Source organism: Arvicanthis niloticus, chromosome 4 (genome assembly GCF_011762505.2).
Source record: "Arvicanthis niloticus isolate mArvNil1 chromosome 4, mArvNil1.pat.X, whole genome shotgun sequence".
Classification (NCBI taxonomy): Eukaryota; Metazoa; Chordata; class Mammalia; order Rodentia; family Muridae; genus Arvicanthis; species Arvicanthis niloticus.
In genome coordinates, this window is record NC_047661.1 from 55800275 (window position 1) to 55817695 (window position 17421).

The following is a 17421-nucleotide window of genomic DNA, read 5'->3' on the forward strand; positions in this document are numbered from 1 at the left end:
AAATGTGCTGGACTCTAATAGGACTTGAAGTCAGATTAAACATTCAACCTATCATAAATACTTCAAAGTGCTTATGAGGAAAAGAACAAGCCGAATCAAATCCACTCTACAACTGCCTCAATTCATCAACTTGCACTTTGTAAACATCAGAGGAATTTTCTGTGTCTGTGTGTCCCATTCTAATTTTTTGGAAAAGAATAGATGTTGAAAATATATATTTATATTTTACAAAAAAGATTAAAATTATTGATTTACCAAATTATATATGTAAAAGAAAACACTATGCATCCCAGGTAACTTGAAAGTAACATTGAGATTACTTACACACAATCTTAACATTCTACATAACTTTCGATACAAACTACCCATCAATAAAAAATAGATGCATAATTCAATAAGTTTTATCTCATTTTTTGTAGTTCAACTCAGTCATCTCACTGGCAGAAAGGTATTAAACACATGTATCATCCATATGGCCTCTGAGAAATGAAAAATTTAGTATAGATTCATTGAACCATATATGACTATTGATCATCAAATTTAATAGTATTTCTGTTAACCTCATGAGAAAGAAATAAAATTATTCATATGCATCTTTAAAATGACTCCCTTAAAGAAATACATTTTCTAAAATATTTATCTCAGTCCTTGGAACTTGTCAATATTTTCAGTGTCATGACCCAGTGAAAGACCTGAAGTATTATGACTATGAGAAGTGAACATCTCCTAACTGGCTTGGTTTTACTTGTTTCAGTGTTATAAGAATAAATCTAGATTGTATTTCACACTAACAAATATCTCCCACACTGACCTACATCTTAGTTCATCAACCAGGAGTTTTGATTATAGTGGCATTCGCAAATGTTTCATTTTAAAAACTTGGAGTTTCTTTCAGCATTATATTTTCTAAATTTAAGTATTTTTCTATATTTAGTGATGCCATAATTACTTTCCAAACTGGATCTGTTCAATACATGAAGGCTATCTTCCAAATTATTTTACACATGTGATACAGATAAGAATGTCTAGGGCTAGCATTCCGTGTTTTCTACCCATGTGGTGGCACCAGCAACCATATATCACTAGCACTTTCAACTACCACCTTATTGTGTCTGCACATTGCTCAGATCATAAAGTGATTTATCCAAGAATCTGCCAATACCTGTTCATCCCTGCAAAGGTGTAGACAGCCACCCTCTCTTATTTAGACCATTCAATGTGATTTTTCTGTAGGGATCTTAAATTAGAACAGTACAAGCTAAAATATGCATTGTCCTCTTCCTTCTGAAGTAAAAAGATATAATCATGAATTTTTGTTTCCAATTTTAAGGTGCTTTAGTAGCCAACAAAGTATTGTTGTCCATAAAACATTACTGCACACCATCTAAATGCTTTCAGAAATCTATTCTTTTTAAAACTATATTTTGCCTCTAAAGAGTCAAAGATAAATGAGACCTTAAATGCTTTTATATAAATTTGAGCACTGTCAGTATCAAGGAGTTAGAGTTATAATCTCATCCCTTATGTTAGTAATTTATCGTTTATTTTCTCAAATGAAAATATACTTAATTCCAAACTTTAAATACACAAAGGAAAACGTTCTCATCAATAAAAAGTTTAAAATTTAATTTTTCTACTTGAGCACAGAGTAATCTTAGGCAGCTTTCATACTGTTAGTATAGTAAGTATTTTTTTGAGTGATAAGAACATATTCTAAAGTAAAAAAAAGTTACATTATAGCTAGAGTAGATACACATATTACAAACAACTATTGAAATCATAGCACATTTTAATGTGACAAGTTCCTTTCACAGTAGAAAATGGTTTTAAAATAATTGTTTCTAAATGGTAATTTCAGGAACAGTTTATAATTCTTCAGTCTATTAGCATTTGACAGGAGAGACCTTGCTACTTCTTTAGCACAATTAGATGCTATAGAGTATGAAAGAATAGGAAGACGTAATAACTGTCATTTCTATGCGTTTTTGTGTATATTTTGTCAAATCATTAGAAGTAGTCACATGAAAAAAAGACTTTCAGAGCTTTGAAGCAACTATTGAATTCATCAAATGTACTTTGAGACTGTTCCTCTTAATTCTTTTTACAGAATTAAGAGATAGAATTATAGTTTTATAAAGCATCTATCAAGTGCTCTACCAACATAACATCTACACAGAGGAAGTTACTCTATATGGAGCAGACTGTATTATACTAATCTCTTCAAAAAGAGTTCATATGGGGGTTACAACATCCTCTTGGAGATGGGGGAGGGGAAATGGAATAGGAACTGTCAGAGGGCAGAACGGGAAGGGGATAATGACTGAACCGTAAAAAAAGATTAAAGGCAATAATAATAATAAAAGATGTGTCTCTTTAAAAAATTTCTAAATTATACCTGGAAAAAATAATTGCCCATAAATCTTAGCCTAATTATCCATTATATTATTTGTGAATAGACTTGAGAAAGCTGAAAGCAAGATGTGTTTTTACTGTATACATGTAAAAAATTGTCTTGTCCCTGCCTTCTATAACTGGACTTTGAATAGCTGAATAGATTCATTCACTCATGAATGGAGAGAAGAATGTATGTGGAAAAAAGGGCTGTCACAAAGGATTTTGTATCTTTATTATATCTAGTTTACATCTAAATAATCCTTTGCATTTCTGGGAATGTGTCTCTGATTTCAGTTCACTGTACTAGCATCAACCTGTAGCTCATAAATCATTGTTCTGAGTTTGAACTGATGGATTATCCAATCAAGCATTCCATTCAGTCTATGTTGTTTCTGTTTGAACATCTAAAAGAATCCTTTATATCAAAGCAATATTTTAAGATTTAAAAATTGGCATTGAATTCTTTTCAAATTTACCTAAATGCGCCTGTATAGCAAAAAGTTCTACAATCTCCATGTCCCCCTTTTCAGAGTCTCAAATAGTTACTATTTACCACACTTGTATCTATATATATTCTTGTTCAATATAAAAGACAGATAAGTAGACATACATACAGACAGATAGACAATAAATAAATAATAGACATACATACATACATACATGCAAGGCGTGTGTATGTGCTTTGTATTAACCTATTTTTTGAATCACTGGAGACAAATTGTAACTTTGTATTACATAGAAAGATTCCACTACATATGATATATTTTCTGTAAAAAATACTTTCCACCTTAACACACACATAAACACACACACACACACATATCTCCTGTATCTTTGACATGTATGATTGCAATTTCATGAGAAGGCAAAGCCATATACATAAGAGGTAAATATCTGACTCACTATTCACAAAAACACTAATAGAAAATAATTCTGTCCTCAGCAAATCTTTATACATATTCCCATTCCCAAGCTAAAATGTTCGCTCTGATGATGCTTGCAAATCTATTATTAAAGCCTACATCATTAAACATATCCTGTGAAGTAGTAAAAAGAACCATGAGCCTTAATCCTAGAAGGAGACAGACCAGAATTGTAATATCTCAACACTGATATTTTATTACTAGGAAAGTTGATAATGGAACAATATGTCACATTTCAACATTAAAATAGATAAATTTTAAAGGAATCCATATGAGATTTAAATAGATTGAATGCCTTGAATGTGGGACAAAATTATCCACTATATATTAATAATTTACTAACGTGTTATTGCAAGAATTTTAAAGTCCAACTATTTTAAAGGCCCTATTAAAAGATAAGCATATACAAATGAACTAAACCCGTGGAAATGAAGTTATTAATTCTTTATGAAGGACACAACAAAAAACAACACAATAATATTGGCTTCCTGAAAGATGATGTATCTAATGTATATATAAAAAAGTTTGTACAAGGAGAATCATTAAGTTTCAGAACTAAATGTTGCCTAGTAGACTCTTTTGGACAATGATATTTTTACAAAGAACCAGGCACTCTTTGTTTGGTAGTTGAGTTCATAGGAGCTCTGGGTGATATTGTTCTACTAATGAAAATGCAATCCACTTCAACTCCTTCAGTCCTTCCCCTAGTTCTTCCATTGGGGTTCCTGGGCTCAGTCCAATGGTTGGCTGTAAGTATTTGCATCTTTATTGGTCAGGTGCTAGTAGAACCTCTCAGTGAACAGCCATATCAGGCTCTTGTCAGCAAGCACTTCTTGGTATCAGCAATAGTGTAGGGGTTTGATGTCTGCAGATGGAGTGCATCCCTAGGTGGGGCATTCTCTGCATGGCGTATTCTTCAGTCTCTGCTCCTTTCTGTCCCTATCTTTCCTTTGAATAAGAACATTTCAGGGTTTAAAATTTTTAGATGTGTGGGTGGCCCCATCCCTCAACTGGGTGCTGTGTCTATCATTTGGAAGTGGTCTCTACATGTTATATCTCTCTTTTGTTGAGTATTTCAGCTAAAGTTGTTGGCTCCTGGGAGCCTCTAGCCTCCCTGGAGACTGGGACTTTCTAGTGGTTACCTCCAGTTCCCCATCCCCTTCTGCTAGATGTTTTTATTCAATTTCCTGATTATCTGTATTTCTCTCCTGTCTCTTCCAATACTTGTTCCTGCCCTACTTTTCCCCTTCCCCTCCTCTCTTCCTTCCTGGTCCTTCCCTCCCTCTGGCTCTTATGATTATTTTGTTCACATTCTATGTAGGATTGAAGTATCTACACTTTGGTGTTCCTTCTTCTTAAGCTGCATATGGTTTGTGGGTTGTATCATGAGTATTCTGAGCTTTTCCAAATACATATGTAGCAGAGGATGGCCTTATCTGACATCAATGGGAGAGGAGGGAGGATTGATGCTCCAGAGTAGGGGGATGCTAAAGGGTTGAGGCAGGAGTGCGTGAATGGGTGGAGGAGCCCCCTCATAGAAGCAAAGGGGAGGAGGGTAAGGGGAGACAGGATAGGAGTGTTGTTGGAGGGGTACCTGGGAAGGGGGATATCGTTTGAAATGTAAACAAATAAAGTGATTTTTAAAACTTTAAAAATTAAAAAAAAAAAGCTAAAAAAAAAAATGTATGCCAGTACAGTTGAAACGTTGGTACGATCTATCAACATACAAGAAAAAGAGGCTCATATACTGTCATAGTAAATTGGAACTTTATTGTCCAAATAAATATGTTATCATGCCAGTTCGTGTGTCTGAGCATCTTTAAATAAAGTCACCTACATCTTTATCAGAAAAAAAAAAAAAAAAAAAACCACAAATGACCAGGTACTTTGCTTCTTTTCCAAGGCTGTTACCTCTTTGCACATGGTACATCACTGGACTTTCAAGTACAGTAGTTTATTTCTCTCATCAATTCACACTAAGGGAATAAAAATAATGAGCATAAATCTAAAGTGATTACTAGGAAATAGCAATTACCCTGGTTTGGCTACTACATGTTAGATATGTGTGTTAAAATACTAAGCTCACTACATATACATCCACTTGTGATATAATCACATGGTAATTAAAAATACTTGAACATATTTAATGACTTATGAATGTTGATGATCTCAATTAGATACTCATTTTAGTGTGTAGCAAATTTTAACACTATACATCATAAAGTTATACAACTAAAACAAAAACTATATTTAAAACGAATAATATATGCTACTATTATCAATATCTAAGTATCAGTATCAAAATTGTTGTGGAAAACCAAATTGTAAAGAGAGGGAGTATTAAAATAGAGAATTTTAAATGAATTTTTTATCAGTTAGTCAGTCTTTTATATATATTAATAAAGATTTTATATTATTTAATATAAAGTGTTTTTATAAATACATTATAAATGTTTGTCTACAAGGTCAATTATAGGGACAACTAGGTAATATACTTTCTTCTAAAATAGACAATACCAATTGGCATCACTTTTCTTTAAACCAGTCATTTTTATGTTCCTTCTTGGATTAAACAGTGCTGGAAATTATGAGTGAACTCAGCACAAACACAGAGTCTGAAGACAATGTTTCTCAAAGCTCACACTTAAAGTAACATAGAAAGTGGGATGCTGGGTTCTTCTTTGCATCCTTGCTAGTGCTTTATGTCACAGGGTTGTGTTTGTTATTTCATCATAATTGCTTCTTGTTTTTCTTTATCTTCATTTCACCATTTGTTTCTTGACACAATGATTTGTCTTGTCTTTCACGATACAGAAGTTCTTTGGGGAATAGGCTTTTCTCATCAAATACAGCTTTCAAAGCTACAAAATAATGAAGAAAATGGCATGAGAATTATATATATTGAGAGACCCAGTTAAATGAAAGGACAGGGGGATCAAGTTCTTCCTTCTTTCTTTTTCTTTGTCCAAAAATTGATGTTTCTACAGCCAAGAATGTACTGGGTTTTTTTTTTCTAACCTTCGATTATGCGTTTTATTTAAGTTTAAAGGACCACGCCTATCTCAAACACACATACACACACACCTTGTACACACACATGCACACATGCATGGACATGCACATACAGCTTGTATACACACATACATACACACCTCATACATACACACAAACACCACCTCCCCATTCACATACTGTATACACATATACATACATACCTTGTACACACAAATATGCACACATAAACACAAATACCCTCACAGCTTGTATATACACACATACTACCTCCCCATGCACACAGCTGTATACACACATATATAGACACCTTGCACATACCCCTACAGCTTGTATACACATACATATGCACACATACATACCACAGCTTATATGCATACATTCATACACACCTTGTACACACACATATGCATACATAAATACACATTCACTCCCACATAACTTGTATACACACAGACACACACAGCTTTTACACTCACACACATATGCACACACATACCCCCCTCCACACACACATACAGCTGGTACTACTTCTTTATGTGTATGATAACAGATATTGGTGATTTAAATGAGAGAACTAAATAAGCTGATATTTTCTGTTTTTTAATCTACTTAACAACTATCAAAGGCTTGTAAAAAGAAAGCCCAGAATAAATTATTCTGCATTGAAATAAGACAATTAAAATAATCAACACACAATTTGACTGTCTGAATAGCTAAACATATACATCTGCAAACACATCTTACAAAATACTCTGATGTACAGGGATCTGTAGCTTCAAAACAGAAAAAAAGAAAAAAAAACAGAAACAAACTATTCCAATGGCTGGTGATATTGCACAGCAGAAGTGAGAGGAAATTGCACCACATGTTCTAGGGAATAATTTCGGCCTCTTGTATAACTCTATCATTCAACAAATGCACACTGGAAGTACATTATACAAATGGTTTGCACTAAGGCTATGGGGCACTCACTTGGCTAAGTCTTAGACTTTTCTTTGAAGTGATTAGAGCAGAAGCTTCACTCATGCTGATAATGTCATAATTATCATAAACAATAAAATATGGTGCTAAGAGAAAACAGGGAATACAAGTTGTGCATAAATAAATCAAGAATTTATAAGAGCATGTAAAGATTAAGGCAAAGCTTTAGATATCATTTGATAAGGTGTTGAAATGCAGACAGGATTTTAGTTATTTATCATGAAGATGGAGATGAAGAAAGATTGACAGGGATGAACAGAAACGTCACCTAGAAAAAACAAAGGATGTGCAAGTGCAGAAAAACAAGTGCTCCTTTCCAGGTGATGGGATAACTAAGTACAATAAAACAGAAAGATAAAAGAAAAATAACATGGGGTGAGGCTGAAGCTTGACCAATGAGCATGGTAAATACCAATGCAAAGAATACTGAAAAAAAATTGGAATGCTAAATCACTTTATAATGTAGTAATACTTTGGGCTAGGAAGTTGACCTGAATTTGGGTCCCTTGAATGCCTGTAAAACCAAATGCAGAGGTGCATGTCTATAATTCTACTGTTCCTACAGTGAAATGGGAAGTAGAGACAGGAGAAGACAGTTTTGTTTATTCCTTGACAAGGTGAAAGGAGGAAACCAACATTGGATCTGCCTTCCACATGATCGATATTTGCTCCTCCCAACACACACACACACATACACACACACACACAAAGAGAGAGAGAGAGAGAGAGAGAGAGAGAGAGAGAGAGAGAGACAGAGACAGAGACAGAGACAGAGACAGAGACAGAGAGACAGAGGCAGACACGGACATAAACATAGACATGTACACACACCTGTATGTACATATGTGCATACACACACAGACCCTACACCATCATATACTCCCTCCACAAATATTTAAAAGTAAAATAAAGCATGGTAAATAGGATTTAAAAAGCACAAAATTAAACAACAAAATCAGTAAACAATAAAAAAACAAAACACTCCTTACTAGTAGTACAAACATGGCTATAAGTGTTAATCGCTTTTCTTTTCCATCTTTTAAATTGGCTAACAAGAAAAATGAGGGAAAATTATTCTGGCAAAAAAGGCCATTTTCATAGAAACACAGAAGGGAGGTGCAATCTGTACTCTACAAAATTTGAAGAACACAACCAAATAGCTGCTAAGACTTTAAAAGTTACATGAGGAGAAAATGTCACAATGTGGAGTCTAAGAAGGCAACAGCAGCAGCAGCAGCAGAAAAAAGAAGTCACTCATCAGGGAAGGGAGAGAAATTTGTTCATGATCAAATGAAAGCAGGACTGCAATAGTAGAAAATAGTTGTAAGAAAATATATGCAAGTTATTGACATCGCTTCGTAGTCTAAAAGAATGTTTAGCATTGCTTTGGTTAACCTCTGTATGTAAGTAAATATATATGTTGACTATACTTGAACTTCCAGTTAGTTCCTAGAAATTTATTTTTAGTTCCAAGTAATAGTTCCTATCTTCTCTAGATCAAAGCAAATTTGACTTAATCATTAGAAGACATAAAAGCAGTACTGAGGTTTTTCTCTTTTTTAATTTGATATTTTATTATTTACATTTCTTGGATTTCCCCTCCCAGAACCCCCTATCCTATTCCCCCTCTCCCTACTTATATGAGGGTGCTACACCACCCACCCATCCACTCCCACCCCCACCCCTACCCTGGCATTCCCCTACACTGGGGCATTAAGAGAAGGAAATAACTCCTCTGCCCAGTGTCCATCTTCGCTTAAGGACTGAGCTCTGTGTATTTTGTAGTTGCCTTGGGCACCCCACACTGCTTTAAACCACATCTTACTCAATATAGAACCATGATGACTCTAGTTCCCCAATTCAGTTCAAACTAGTATATTTGCCATGATTCTATTCTATACCACAGAATACTGGCAAGTGATTATGAAGAGACAGGTGAATTTACCATGCTCCCTGTGGCTTGTGACTGATTTCTTTTGAATAATCCTAGGAAAGAAAGTTTGTGTTCAACATTTTCACAGCTTATTTTAAGGCAACTTTCCTGCCTAACACCCTCTTAGGAACCTGAAACACTGTCTTCAAGGCTAGACAGTTTCAAATCTTAGAGTACAATTTACTCAGTTGTTAGCAACCGCCATTATTGCTCCATTGATCACATAGACCTTTAAAGGATCTGAAAGCTTCCCTTTATACTCTCAAAGAATGCAACTCCCTAAACAGGCAGCATGGTCTCAATGAAATTATCCCTGAGATGTTTATCAACCTATTCTTACACTAGACTTCTCAATGACCACCAAATACAATAACCTTTGTTCTGCCCTAATAGACAGTATTGTATATATATATATATATATATATATATATATATATATATATATATATACAAACACACACACACTTGTTGAACTACTAAACAAATGGTGCTGTTCACTCCTCATACTCTTGAGATGCTCACAGTGAGGAGGAGATTGGAGCTCAGTAACAATGATAAAAGTGTAGTTGTTTATGGCATACATATGTTCATGTGTTTATCCATAAAGTCTGCACTGAGAAATCAAAATCTAGGTCTCATTGGGATAGGTTAGTAGGTAAAGGCACTTGACAATAAGCATAATAGCCTGAGTCTGTCCACTGGGATCTGCGTGATAGAAGGAAAGAACAAACTACAAGTTGCCTTCTAACCTTTGCATGCATCATAGTATATACATGTTCTCTCTGTCTCTGACTCTTTGACAGTATCTCTGTCTCTGTCTTTAACACACACACACACACACATAGAAGCAGGGAGAGAAACAAACAAACATGCAATAAAAAAATAAAAATTAAAATTAAAAAATGGTGTCTATAGGCTGTAGAGATAGTTTAGTACTTATAAGCTCTTGTTGCTTTGCCTAGGATCTGAATTCAGTTCATAGCATCCGTGTTATGTTGTATAGACTACAACTGCCTGAAAAACCAGCTCCGAAGCTTTCAGTTCTTCCTTCTGCCTTCTAAAGGCACCAGTAAAGAAAGTCATATCCATACACATAAGAATATATCTCAAAAAATCTAGTTGTCAGTAACCATTTGCATTCATTCTTTGCTACATGGAATACTATGGCATTAGCTTACTCATGTCTTCATTTCATAGCTGGCTGCCTGAAAACCATTTCTATAATGACAACCACAAAATATTTTTAAAGTGATAAAAAATAAAGTATGTGCTGGTTGCGAAGTACTGAAAAACATCTTCACTAAAATAACATGAACTTACAAATGATGATTTGTTTATCTCCTGACCTCTGGCCTTCTTTTTCTCACTAATTGACAACTTTCTCAAACTGACAGCAATAGCAACATTCTAAAACATTACCTTAATCTAGGAAGATGCTATGTAAACAGCACATAACAAGCTCTGGATAATCTGTGGATGTTCAAGTTTCTAAAAACTTTCTGTCTCACCAAGATTCCCAGTCACACTCTAAATCCTGCACACTCTATCTAACTGCAGTATGGGTAATGAACATGAGAATGGCTTGAGCATCTTGGTAAAATGCGTTCTGACTCCACCAAGGTCAGAAACTGAGTCTCTGCCTCTCTAACAGTTATGCTCACCTGGTGATGCCTTTAAGAAAAAGCCTCAATATATGTTCTAGATCAGCACTGTCAAATCATTGTTCAATTTTAGCCTTTATCAGGTTACAATAAGCTTAAAATGGTGACGGGTAAAGAAATTGTGGTCAGGATGTATTATATGAGAGAGAGATAATCTCAGTCCTTTCTTCACTGTTAAGCTGCAAGCCTCCCAACTAACTTTTCCAATTACTCTTTACTACCATCCCCAACACCACCCAATGACAACACTAAGAACTTAGACCCAACAGCTCAGATACGGCCAGACTCTAAGAGCTTCATCCATCTGAAACTATTGTCTTGCAACATGTAGGTCAGCAAGTGTTGCAAGATATGTACCAACAAGGATTCCTAAAAGATTGCTTCTGAGATCTTGCTTCACTATATCCAGACAGCATTTGGCTTCTTCTGGCTTGTTCAGTATTAATTGATTCTCATTCAGCATCAACACAACAGGGCCTGACACTCACAATGTTCACTTTTAACTGAGGCTAAGCTTCTGCAATGCAGAAATGGTTTAAAAAACCGCATCAGTCTTTTGTTCCCCAGAAAAAATCAGTCACAAAAGAGCCTGACTGCTCTCACATTGCTCAGACACAACTCTCCCTGTCATTCTTCATTGTTTTTAAAGACTCACAAATGACTTCTTCATTTGTGCAAAAGCACAGGCCTCCTTCTTACTCTGAGTTTGCCTTCCTTCTTGAGAATAGTCTCTGTAATAATAGCTGAAATAAAATCATCTCTATAACTATTATAATTTGTCTCTACAGACTGCAACAATAATAACAAAACCCACTTGGCCTGAAGTGTCCCACTTGAAGTTTTATAGGTTCAAGGAGTCAGTGTGAATGGTTCTGGGAGTTTACTGAGAAGCCTGCCTGACCTGTGCTAACTTTAAGCACTATGAATAAGACATATGAAAGGTGTGTTTCAAGCTGTTTGAGAACCCACTGGGAACAACTTGTAAGCTAAAGAGAGGAAGCACAAGATGTTTCACATTTAAAAAAAAAAAAAGACAGAAAATACAAAAAGATATTAAAAGCCCAATAGCCAAGAAGGAAAAGCTGCCCAGGGATTAGGAGTTGTTCAAAAGTGTCTTATGTTCTGAAGGAATAGTTTAGAACGTTGAAGATACCTGGCAAGTGCCTTTTATGGTACAATTTCTAAATAATCTTTTCTATTTCCATGTTTTATTCCCTTTATAAATGGAAATTCTTTTTTAAAAATTATTACTATATAATTTACAGTGGGTAATGACTATGAGCCAAAAACCCCCTTCTTATTTTCTCCAGAGTTCCATCTCCAAAGACCTACTTAGCTATAATACCTATATATTTAATTTAAAATTAGATGAAAAACAAAGTTGAACTTTAAATTAATTCTAAAGTATGTATATCTTGGCTATGTTGTTCCTCAGTTTTCATTATTTCTTTTTAATTCCTACAGAGGGCACACATATATTTCTGGCAAAGTAATAGCACATGCAATGAGAAGTATGAGTAAGCAAGCACTTACCTTATGGGACTTAAGGTCTATCCCATGAGAAAGAATCCATGCCTGGCAGTCATCAGATAGCCAAGAACAAGAACCTAAGATTAGATAGGCCATTGACCTAGGGAAAATGGAATGCTATGGTATGCTAAAGGAACATAGCCATAAAATGACCCCTAACAACATCCTTCTAAACTCATAGATCAGTGCCTTCCTTGGCTATCATCTGAGAAACATCCTCCTATGTCAGAACATGGTCCAGAAATATAGTCATGTGAGGAAAAATCTAAGTGTTTATGAGAAAACTCCAAGAAAACAAGGCAAAGAGTCTTGTTACCTCAGTTTCTTCAAAAACATGGAATTGATCTTGTAATGTGTTTTTATGCTCCTCCCAGGTGTAGCAGATATGAGTGAATTTAATTCAGATTATTCATTACAACTGGTTGTTTACATTCATCTGGAAATACATGTTTTTGCAATGTGTAACTTGTCTTTAAGATTACATGCAACTTGATCATGTGATCCTCCTTATCCCTCAGAGTATTTATTGTCTGGTGCTCTGAAAAATGTTGACTATTGCAGAAAACTTTAACCAAACTCATTTTTAGGCTCCATTTTCCCTGGTCCCTCCACCTATAGAGTAGTAAACTCTTCTGCAATATATGGGAAGAAATACAGAGACCCACAACTGGGCAGTGTGTTGAAAATGAGAGGCTTTAAAATACTCTATCCTAAATGGGATGTCTCTATGCAATCTTTCTTCTGAAAATCCAGGAAACTCTGTGGAAAAGGAGATGGAAAAATTGTAAGAGCCAGTGAGAATGGAAGACCCCAAAGGTATAGTGCTTTCTAAAAACAACAGGGCAGATACACATATGAACTCACTGATTGTGGCTTCATGTACAGGGTATATGCAGGTCTAACCTAGATGGGGTCTGAACACTGAGACTGGAACTGGACACAAGCTTTCATCCCTAACTCAGAAGCTATCTCCAATTCATGACCATTCACAAACAAAAAAGTAGGCTTCACAAGGCCATCCATAAAACTGTAAATTATGAGAAATCAAAGAGGTCATTCAAAACAAATAGAAAAATACCAATATGGATCCCAAGATGCAAAACGGATAAAACTCCTTACAAGATACTTCTTTGCCATTACATTCCTGTTTCAAATGTGTCAGGAGGGTCACTGGGCCTGGGATTGTTCAAATCCTCATAAACCATCTGGACTATGACCCAGTGTTGTCAAGAAAGGCATTGGAGTGTTGACAGCCCCCATACTCCTCGTGGCATAAGAACATCAATCCCATATCAACTTTTAGTTGAGCTCCTTGTTCTGTCCATGGATGACACAAGGAGTCTGGGCTCCCTTGGTGTGACCACTTCATCTCCAACAGGTAGCCTCATGTGATTATCACAGTATTAAGAACATCTATTTCCTTCCTTCTGGACTTTGGGGACATCTACTCAGTCCTGGAGGAGTTTTGGAGACCCAAGTCTCCTTTCCATTCCCCTATCGTCAGACTTTACCAGTCCCACCAAACCACACCAAATATATCACCCAAGCTCAATACCCACTTTCTCTCCAAAGCCTCAGAGGACTTAAGCAACTTATCTTTGGCCTATTAGGAAAGAATCTTATGAGCCTCACTTCTTTCCCCCTTTAATACCCCTATATTTGTAGTTTTTTTAATGGAACCAATTGCTTGGTTCAGGATCTCTGACTTATCAATTCCACCTCCTCACCCTGTAGTATTCACCCTCTGTATTTGCCTCTCTACTAACCCTCAAAGACTTGCCATTTATATGTTCTAGGCCTCAAGAACATATAAATTCCTATTTTCTATTCCTCTGAACCTCAAGTCACAAAATATTCTTGACTTTACTTAGACAGCCTCGACATTCACCACACTCACATTTCTACCCAACTCACAGGGAAAATCCTTCCCAGAGGTTCCAGCACAACCCACATTTATTGGGCCAGTCTATGGCCTCTGACTTTACTCTCTTTGTCTCTTCCTAAATCCAAACACATACAATAAGTAGATGATCCTTTGAACTCTGATGATCCTTTGCACTCTGTCTCTGCAACGCAGAGAACCCCACCTTATTAAACTTTCTGTCTAGCTGGGGAGATTGGGTCTTACCCTCTAAAGTTCGGTTGGCTATACCTCAAATTACTTATATTGAATTAGCTATCACTCCAACACACAAGGCCATTATTCTAGATAAAAAAAAACTTATAGTCCCCTTGACCACAAACAAAATTCTATTCCTCCTGGTGATGGCTAGCTTCTTAAATTCCTTATTTCCTTCTTCCTCTCTTCTTGCCTACCCCCTATGTAAGATGATCCTTACCACATCACGTGAGCCCCTTCTTGCACCATTACCAAGCCATTTTGTAAATTTCAATAGTGCCCCCCTTTCAGGTTCCACCTCTACATCTTCCAGACTTAACTTGTCCCTTCTCTCTCTATGTTACTAAAAAGAGGGATATGATGTTGGGGTCCTGGGTCACCAACTGGGACCTTCCTTTGTACCCATCACATACTTATTGAAAATCAAATCATACTACCCAAGGCATGAGCACTTTGTGTTCTCTGACTACAGCTGAACTTCTTATATAAGAAGTAAAGAGGTTTATCTTAGGGTCACCAATCACTGTCTTTCCCTTTCACCACTTACAACATCTCCTAACACACCAGAGTCTCCAAACACCACCCCCTTCCAGAAATCTCTCTTCACATAGCATTAGTAGAAGATGATACACTTACCTTTCAGCATTCTCAAATCTCAATATCTCAAATTGACTCAAGTAACTGACTTGCCTCTCTTAAAGTATATACAGATCATTTGTTTCTGCCAACTATTATATTCAGTTCCAAATTCTAGAGTCTGCCTCTCCAGCAGGTTCTTCCCTCCACCTGCTCTAACCATTCATTTCTCCTCGCCTACTTGGTAAGGAGCCACTCTTTGGCTCTTGGAGCCTGCTACACCATCTGGGTCCCCACCATGTTGTCATGGTCACCAAACTTAATAACTCCCTAGTTATTAAGACACTTTCTCTACTCCCTCTATCTGAACTCTTCAGGTTTCCTTTCCCCTCTCCCAGGAGCTTTCTGCTAAACTTCACAGTTTGCTTAAGCCCTTCTGGGCATCTGTGACCTTGTCTCTCATGTCTCTCAATTCTGTCTTGGAAGTCTCTGAGTTTCTAACAACCTCCTGGATTTCCTTGTCTTTCACTTCCCATTTAGAGCTTATAGAAAATCCCTCCAGCATAGTTCATTTGGCAATCTATTTTTTTCCTCTACCTACTCAGATTTTATTAGAGCTTCAGTGTGTTATCACAAGCAGCTAGGCCTCAGTATAGTTCAGATGACAAAAACTGGCATGCTTGATTTTCAATGATTGCAACTTCTGTCACTCCACAAACAAATGATCCAAAAAAATTTTTATATTCTAATTAAGGACATATGGCACCCCAGATGGGAGGTGGGAATCATTGGTAAACTTTAATACAGCATTCATCAAAGCTGCCCAAAAGGCACAATCAAAATAGAGAGGGTACACATCCCACTCTCTCAAACCCTAGGTATAGACATGGTAAAAAAAAAATGTGGTCCAAAGCTCCTCAAAGGTCCTCATATTACTGATATCACTCCTTATAGATGATATTGATCCCACTTCTTTGTTATACGATCTCTTGTTTTGGACCTTAACATCTGTATATCAGCTATTGAATAATGTTCTACCTTACCACTTTGTAGAATATTGGCTGTGATTCTGATAATACCCTTTCTAGCAGTCCTGAGCATAACTGGTGCAATCACCAGTGGTACGGCAAAATGACTACTTCCTTTTGGGTCAAATTCACAATCACCATTTGTGGCCTTGCCCATTGTCTTACTACATTCTTTTACTTCATTAATTGCTCTAACCCAAATATCCCTACCACCCTTATCTCTACTACATCTCTCTCCTTGGTATCACAGACTGCTTTAATTCCTCAGGAACACACTTTGTGGCCACATTGGAGTCTGGAGAGCTCAATCCCTATTCCCAAACATCCATAATGCCTTTATTCTCTATAGCACTTAAGTTTAGAGCTGCCTACCTCATGGGTGGTCTGGGACTTCTGCTGTAGTGTTCCTTTCCCCAAACTAGAGGTAGAACCCAGAGAGGAACCCTTGTCAAATTCTGTCACTAGATTTTAGTGGCACAGCATGATAAACAAGTGATTCTGGTAATACCCTTTCTAGCAGTCCTGGGCTTAACTGCTGACATCACCAGTGGCACAGTAAAATGACTACTTCCTTAGCTATTTACCATTGGTTTTCCTCTCAGTTCATCCAGGCCCTCCAATGGGCATCTCAAACCATCCTTACCCTTCAAGGCCAAACAGACTCACTAGCTTCCACACTGAGGATTCGATATATTGCCAGCAGAAAGAGGTGGTCTTTGTCTCTTGGGAAGGAATGTTACTTCTATGTTAAGCAATCTGGTAGAGTAAAAGATATGATCTAATAACTCCAGACAGATATTCAGAAATGTAAGAATTTGGATAGTACTCCTCTTAGCCCCTTCCTCCTTCTTTTCTTAATCCTACTGACCACACCCTGCCTCATACTTTTTGTCAAGTTTCCTTCAACAACAGAGCCAAAGATTTCTACCTGCTAGCTTTGTAATCAGTTGCTAATACAGCTTTCCCAGCCCCGAGCCACTGAGCCAGAGGCCTGCAACATCTGACTATATCCTGATGGTGAAGATCAAATTTTCCCTTAAGAAACTCAACACCCCTAATCAGCAGGAAGTAGTCTCATGATAAAGATCCTCTTATTCTAGACCCCTAACATTAATCAATAGGAAACAAAAACAGGAAAGAATATTAACTTACTTAAGCTGATTCAAGGGGAAAAGAAAGGCTTCCCTGCCATGAACTCCTTTCATAAACTTTTTACACTTTATAAACTTTGTAAACCCTCAATGCAGAAAAGTACTCAGGG

At 36.5% G+C, this 17421-nt stretch overlaps 1 protein-coding gene across 4 annotated transcripts in view; it reads right to left on the reverse strand.

Annotated features, from left to right (window-relative positions):
• Positions 1–3592: 3592 nt before the first annotated feature.
• The window catches only part of Wdr49 (WD repeat domain 49), a 164896-nt gene continuing 151067 nt past the window's right edge, over positions 3593–17421 (reverse strand). For all 4 annotated transcript variants that reach the window (XM_076932537.1, XM_076932536.1, XM_034501024.2 and 1 more), the window contains one exon: positions 3593–6178. In XM_076932537.1, the coding sequence (XP_076788652.1) occupies positions 6048–6178 (131 nt within the window). In that variant the 3' untranslated portion in view covers positions 3593–6047. The remainder of the gene's footprint in view (positions 6179–17421) is intronic.